This window comes from Herpailurus yagouaroundi, unplaced genomic scaffold (genome assembly GCF_014898765.1).
Source record: "Herpailurus yagouaroundi ecotype Mexico unplaced genomic scaffold, PumYag 77, whole genome shotgun sequence".
Taxonomy (NCBI): Eukaryota; Metazoa; Chordata; class Mammalia; order Carnivora; family Felidae; genus Herpailurus; species Herpailurus yagouaroundi.
Genome location: NW_024412388.1, coordinates 33,404,897 through 33,412,642, shown reverse-complemented (window position 1 = coordinate 33,412,642; position 7,746 = coordinate 33,404,897). Strand labels below are relative to the sequence as shown.

Sequence of the window (7,746 nt, the reverse complement as noted above, 5' to 3'; positions counted from 1 at the left end):
GGAATTCAGTAAATAGATTCGATGAATTGAGTGAAAGAAGGTGACCTTGGGCAAAGTTTGGAGCCAGAGCATGTATCTGATACAGCTATTATGTCTTATATCCTTTGATCATCCTTTCTAGGTCAATGGTCTGAGGAAGCAAGGGTTACATGTAAAAATTCAATGTCTCAACTTATATCTTTTTTTAATTTTTGGTTACTTTTCCTTTCCCTTTGGTCTCCTTCTCTATCTCCAATTGAAGAGGAGGAGAATAAGGAGGCAAAGGGGCAGGAAGGGAAGAAGGAACAGGAATCACCCTTCAGTATACTTTATACTATTTTAAAATGATTTTTTTAATTGGTAATATCCAATGTTGATGAGGTTGTGGAAAGACTAGTATATTCAAACTGCTAGTGAAAATAAATGATGATATCTAGCATTTGTTAAGCAGTTGCTAAGTTCTAAATGCATGCATGCTTCACTTCATTTGGTCCTCACAACTCTATGGGACAGGAATGACTATTGTTCTCATTTTATGCATCAAGAAATTGAAGCTTGGAGGTTGACTATAGAAACATTATGTTGACACAACTTTTTTTTAAAGCAATGAGATAAGTGATATACCAAAACTATATAACATTTGTATCTGCTGACCCAATTATGCTCATCTTTTCTGGAGTAACTCAATAGAAAAAAAGAGCTACATTCACAAACACTTTCACCACAACATAATCTCAAATAGTGAGAAAGTAGAAACAACTAAAATGCAAACAACAGAATTTATGGAACATCAACATGATAGGATATCGTGTGGCTATTGAAAGAATAGTTATGAAGACTGTTGAAATACAGGAAAATGTATTATATTAAACTAAAAATCAGACCATGAAAATGAACATACAATACAACAACCATTTAAAATATATACATTTGAATAACCAAAAGGAATAAATGAAAATAGTTGTGTTGAGAATGCAGGATTATAGGAGATATCTTTTTCTTTTTAAAGTATTTGCTTTAATATGATTACATTGTTTTTAACTTTTAAAAAATGAATAATACCCATAATAGTAAAAACGTGCTGAATTAGCCTATGTATGCTCTGCTGAACAGAAACCTAATTAAACCATTGAACTAATCACTATTATTGATCAATACAAGGATATTTGAGGATATCAAACAAACTTGAGAAATCCATTTTTACAACTGGTTTAATGAATTTATCAGCAATTCTGAAGGCTCCTGGTTGATGTCCCATGAGGATCTGTGGTAACTGTTCTCCATGTCATGTTCCACCTTCATGCCCAAGCTTTAAGTTAGCAGCTTTGATCAGCCTAGTTTAGCCACCAATGATTTTATAGTTCTGACTTCTGGTCTTCTTCTACGATGCAATGTGTCTCTTTAAGAAAAGGCACATTTACATATCCAGCTTTAGAATTCTGTGAACATGAAAGAGACTTGGAGGACTTGGGGTTTGGCATTGCTTCTTCTGACTTATTTTCCTCAATCCCTTGAAGACTTCCATCTGACTCTACCAAACCTGTTCCTGAAAAACTAAGAATGGCCATATGTGAGAACTTTGTGAAAACAGGATGTCCTGGTAGCACTTTGGGGGTATGGGGATAAGGCATCAATAGGATTTCAGTTTTTACAACTGTCAAGCACAAAGGAAACCAAATAACATTTAGCGTAAACTTATGTTTATGATTACTTTCTACCTTAAGTCAAGATTCTGTCAGGTGTAGGAGTGAAAAAGTGGAAAGAGAAAAGGAATTGGAAAAGGATTCAAATACTAAATATAAAACAAAATTACCCCCAAATGCTATGTTTCTTCAAGACAACAAGCAACTCAGGATGAGTTAGGCAGACATGAGTCTCAAGCATGCAGTTGATTGTCTTGGCTTTACTAACCTGGAGTTTGGAAGGGGCAAGATTTTATAAAATACTTCAAATTCAGGGATGTTACTAATTTTTGTCTCCTAAAAGAAAAGAAAGGATGAATATTTAAAATTATAATAATAAGCCATTGGCCATACTATCCTAAAACTTATACTTTATATACATTTTTGGTTAAAGATTTAATCCCCTCACTACATACCTGTTAGGATGGCTATCATAAAAAAGACAAGAGAAAACAAATGCTGGTGAGGTTGTGGAGAAAAGGATAGTTGTGCATAGTTGGCAGGCATGTACATTGGTGCAGCCACTATGGAAAACAGTATGGGGTTTCCTCAAAAAATTAAAAATAGAAATACCATATGATCCAGCAATTCTACTTCTGGATAGCTGGAGAAAATGAAATCACTGTCTGAAGATATCTTCACCCTCCCCAGGTTTGTAGCAGCGTTATTTACAACACCATGGACAGATAAATGGGTAAAGCAAATGTGACACACACACACACACACACACACACACACACACACACACACACGGAATGTTATTCAACCATGAAAAAAGAAGGAAATCTTGCCAATTGCAAAGACATGGATGGACCTTGAGAGCATTATGCTAAGTAAAATAAGTTAATTAGAGAAAGACAAATACTTCATGATCTTACATATATGTACAATCTAAAAAAAACCCAAAAACCAAATTCCTAGAAGCAGAGATCAGATTTGTGGTTGCCAGAGGTGGGGGTGTAGTGGTTGGAGGAATTAGGTGAAGATGGTCAAAATGTACAAACTTCCAGTTATAAGATCAATTCTGGGGATGTAATGTACAACATGAAGACTATAGTCAACAATAGTGTACTGTATATTTGAAAGTTGCTGAGAGAGTAGATCTTATAAAAGTTCTCATCACAAGGGAAAAAAACTATGTGAGGTGATAGATGTTAACTAATCTTAATGCGATAATCATTTTGCATTGTATACATATATCAAATCATTATGCCAGATACTTTTAACTTATACAATGAATGTTATATGTCAATTACATCTCGATAAAACTGAAGAAAATGTAATTCCTAAATACCTGAAGAATATTTGGCAATTATAAATCTTACACTTTTGTATTAGCGCTTTCATTGTAAGCCAGCTTTTTATATCTATTTTTATACATGAATTACTTTATATTGGCTGATATAATCAGTCCATTCTACTTTCAGGTAAGTTTTTATTTAATACTCTGATAAACATTTTATGTCCCTTTAAATCATGGATAAAAAGTATCTATGTTTTGGTAAATCCTATGACTTTAAAAACCAAATACCCTTGGGGCGTCTGGGTGGCTTGGTCGGTTGGGTATCCGACTTCGGCTCAGGTCATGATCTCACAGCTCATGAGTTCGAGCCCCGTGTCGGGCTCTGTTCTGACAACTCAGAGCCTGGAGCCTGCTTCGGATTCTGTGTCTCCCTCTCTCTCTGCCCCTAACCCACTTGTATTCTCTGTCTCTCTCAAAAATAAATAAACATTAAAAAAAATTAAAAACAGGGGCACCTGGGTGGCACAGTCGGTTAAGCGTTCGACTTCAGCTCAGGTCACGATCTCACAGACCGTGAGTTCGAGCCCCGCGTCGGGCTCTGGGCTGATGGCTCAGACTCTGGAGCCTGCTTCCGGTTCTGTGTCTCCCTCTCTGTCTGCCCCTCCCCCGTTCATGCTCTGTCTCTCTCTGTCTCAAAAATAAACGTAAAAAAAAAAAAATTTAAAAAGAAAAAATTAAAAACAAACAAACAAACCAAATACCCTTTCTCACAGGAACCAATCAACACAGACCAAATTTTACATACAGTTATGGAGGCTTATTGATTCCCCTAAACTTGGACCTCTGTTTAACCTTTGATGCACGCCAACTAGTTCCTGTAAGAAATTCTTGGTTGTGTTGAAATAAATGAGAAGCTTTTATAAGGAGGAAAAAACTAGCATTCAGAGAAATTTATAATGCATTAGAAATTTTACTAGGGGCGCCTGGGTGGCTCAGTCAGTTAAGTGTCCGACTTCAGCTCAGGTCATGATCTCACAGTCTGTGAGTTTGAGCCCCGTGTAGGGCTCTGTGCTGACAGCTCAGAGCCTGGAGCCGGCTTTGGATTCTGTGTCTCCCTCTCTCTCTGCCCCTCCCCTACTCATGCTCTGTCTCTCTCTGTCTCTCAAAAAAAAAAAAAAAAAAAAAAATGAATAAATGTTAAAAAAAAAAGAAAAGAAATTTTACTAGACTGAGAGGACCAGGCTTGAATTCTGGCTCTACTAATTAGACTCTGATATGTCTTGTCACCTCTCTGAGTTTTGTTTCCTACATCTAAAATGAGAGAATAACAATACCTAATCTTCCAGGGTTGTGAAAATTAACGTGAACATACCTAACAATGGGAGGAACTCAGTAAATATTCAATATATATTGAAGCAAGTGAATGTATGTGTACTGGGAGAAAGAAGCTATATTTATTGAAGGCCATCTATTTGCCAACTATTACATTGGGTAATTTATGTACATTATTCTAATTATCCTACTTTATCCCCAGTTGCCATCTCTGAAATTCATTCATTCATTCATTCTTACAATAGCTTTATGAAGATATAATTCACACACTATATAATTCACTCATTTAAAATACACAATTCACGGGGCGCCTGGGTGGCGCAGTCGGTTAAGCGTCCGACTTCAGCCAGGTCACGATCTCGCGGTCCGTGAGTTCGAGCCCCGCGTCAGGCTCTGGGCTGATGGCTCAGAGCCTGGAGCCTGTTTCCGATTCTGTGTCTCCCTCTCTCTCTGCCCCTCCCCCGTTCATGCTCTGTCTCTCTCTGTCCCAAAAATAAATAAACGTCGAAAAAAAAAATTTTTTTTAAATACACAATTCAATTGTTTTTAGTATATTCACAGGGTTGTACAACCATGATTACAATCAATTTTAGAACATTTTTATCGCTCCCAATATAAACCTAATACCCTTTAACTATACCCCCTTATCCCTCAATGCCTCAGTCCTAGGCAACTACTCATCTACTTCTTTGTTTATAGATTTGCCTATTCTGGTGACCAGCTGTTTTCATTTCACATAATATCTTTAAAGCTCATCTGTGTTATAAGATGGATCAATACGCCATTCCTTTTTATGGCTGAATGATATTCTGTTGTGTGGATATACCACATTTTATGTGTCCATCAGTTGATGGACATTTGGCTTGTTTATACCTCTTGGCTATTATGAATAATGCTGCTATAAATATTCATATGCAGATTTTTATGTGGAACAGTCACCTTTGAGTGTCATTACTTCATTTCCCAGATGAGGGAACTAGAAGGTGAACAAGGTTTCCCTTTTTCACACAGCTAGTAAAATGCTGAGCTGGGATTTGGCACATAAGGTGCAATGAGAAAACCTATCAAGGGCACAAAGCCAGATTTTGGGAGGGGAGGATTCAGAAAAAGCTCTATGGAAAAGAAGCTATTTAGGTTGCATTCTGAGAGACAGTTGGAACAAGGCAAGAGAAAATCTGAGGGAAGAAAGGCGTGGGAGAAGGCAGTGGAGGGAGAGGGATTTCCTGGAAGAGCCTGAAGCTGATGCCATAGAATTCAGGGACACAGACAATGTGGAGCCCAGAGTGGAGAGAGGAACCAACCAGGGATGAGATGCGATGAGATGGATAAGAATGACAGAGGCAAGGTCATGGAGGATACAAACACTGCATTGGAAAATTTGGGTTTTATTGTGAAGACTGTGGGAAGCCATTGCATCGTTTTGAGTCATATGCTCAGAGTGTATTTTGTAAATATACTTTGGCTATAGATTAATGGAACAGTAGGACTTCAAAACACAAAAGCCAGGAAGATGGAAGAAGGAAAGTAGGATGTGTCTTCCCAAGTAAGGGAAATACAAGATCCAGAGGGAGGACACCTCAGAGCTTTGGGGGAAACCATAAAGAGATTGGTTTCATTTGATCAGGCTTGTTTGATGTCAGAAAGGCATTTCCTACGTGGCTTCAGTTCTCCTGGCTCAGACATCAACAACTCTGGAAGCCTTCCCTAAGTACCCCAGATAGGTTTAGATATCGCTCTTTCTGCTTTCACAGCATTCTGGGCCTACTGCTATTATAGAACTTGCCACAACGTATGGTAGTTGCCAGCTATCTGGCGTCACTCTCACTAGGGCTGAGTTCTGTGAGGGCAGACACTGTATCTCATACATCATCATATCTAGACCATATAGGGAACAGAATGAGGCCCATATTCTATATTGGATTATAATGCCTATATATGTCTAATAAATATTTGCTGAAGGAATGAACTTTGTCTTATAGACAAAGGAAGTCTCTGAAACTCTATGAGATGAAGTACTATGAAAGCAGGTAGTGCTTCATGAAGATTAGTCTAGAGGCATGGGCAGGACAGATTAGGAGGAAAGACTGCATTAAGTTGTTGCTGTAACTCAAGTGCTAAGTGCTTGGGATGCAGAGGGTAACATGATGGACATAGATCCTGCTCTCATGGAGTATATTTATAATCCAGAAGAGAAGATGGAATTACAATGCAGGAAGCAATATGGTCTCTTACAAGGCTAGGTCCCTAGTTACCCCAATACCCTTGAAAGGGAAACAGTAGACTTAGGGTATAATGAGATAGCAGCTAAGAACAAAGAACAAAGTACCGAAGAGAGTTGTTTTCAGTCCGTGCTCTTCTACTTCTTAGTTATGTGCCCTGGGCAATGATGTCACTTCACCTCTCTAGAGCTCAGTTTTCCTCAGCTGTGAAAATGGGAATCTACGTTGTAGATTAAATGAGATAATATACATAAAATGCTTAGTGCAATAACAGGCACATAGTAAGCACTCACCAAAGGTCAAGTTCTCACCACTTTAGCTTCTGAGGTATTGCAAGGAAGGAAGAGATCTAGGATATATCTGATCTCAGGATCTATATGCTGGTCTGTTTTTAGCATGATACTCAATTACCGAGAATCAAGAGATATGAGAAATGTCAGCAGTTGCTGTGTGACTCAGGCATATCATTTAACCTCGTTGAGTTTTCTCTCCCTCCTGTATAAAATGAGGGGGCTGAATTGGAAGATCCTTAAGATTCTAAATTTAAAAACAATTTTGGGGTTGTTTAACAGATATGAAGATGCTATAAGTTGGTACTTTTGTCACATGTGAAACATTGAGCTCGATGTAGTGTAATCCTGACCCATGTCACATTTATTTTGTTTGAGGATACTATTGTGGATATCAAAGCTATATCCATTAAGGCTCCAACTCACCACCTATATAATACTATAGTGCTTATTCATGTATGTCTCTGCCCTTCTCTACTAGACTAAAGACCTCTGGAAACAGGGTCTATCTTCATATTCCTCAATGTTTGTTGAATGAATAAGTAAAATAGTGAATGACTAGACAATTTTTTAAAAATATTTATTTATTTAAGTAATCTCTAAACCCAACGTGGGGCTCAAACTCACGACCCTGAGATCAACAGTCACATGCCCTTCTGATTGAGCCAGCCGGGCACCCATGAATGACTAGACAGTTGAGCATAGTTGTAGCTCAAGCAAAAACATAAACTACTGGAAATTAAGCCATATAATCTGGCAGTTCTCCTTTTTTAAAAAAATAGTTTTTTTGGTCCTGTTTTATTTTAGAGAGAGAGAGCAGGGGAGGGGGCAGAGGGGGGAGAGAGAGAATCTTAAGCAAGCTCCACACTCAATGCAGTGCCTGACACGGGGCTCAATCCCACAACCCTGGGATCGTGACCTGAGCTGAAATCTGGAAGCGCCTCTGGAAGTTCTGCTTTTGAAAAAAAAAAATCTACAAGACAACTCATATAGCTTGGAAA

At 38.1% G+C, this 7,746-nt stretch overlaps 1 protein-coding gene across 1 annotated transcript in view; it reads right to left on the bottom strand.

Moving 5' to 3' along the window:
- Positions 1 to 744: 744 nt before the first annotated feature.
- The window catches only part of CCDC30 (coiled-coil domain containing 30), a 130,153-nt gene continuing 123,151 nt past the window's right edge, over positions 745 to 7,746 (bottom strand). Inside the window, exons 25-26 of the mRNA XM_040455907.1 lie at positions 1,891 to 1,958; positions 745 to 1,533 (exon numbers count right to left, since the gene is read on the bottom strand). Coding sequence (XP_040311841.1) covers positions 1,335 to 1,533; positions 1,891 to 1,958 — 267 coding nt within the window. The 3' untranslated portion in view covers positions 745 to 1,334. The remainder of the gene's footprint in view (positions 1,534 to 1,890; positions 1,959 to 7,746) is intronic.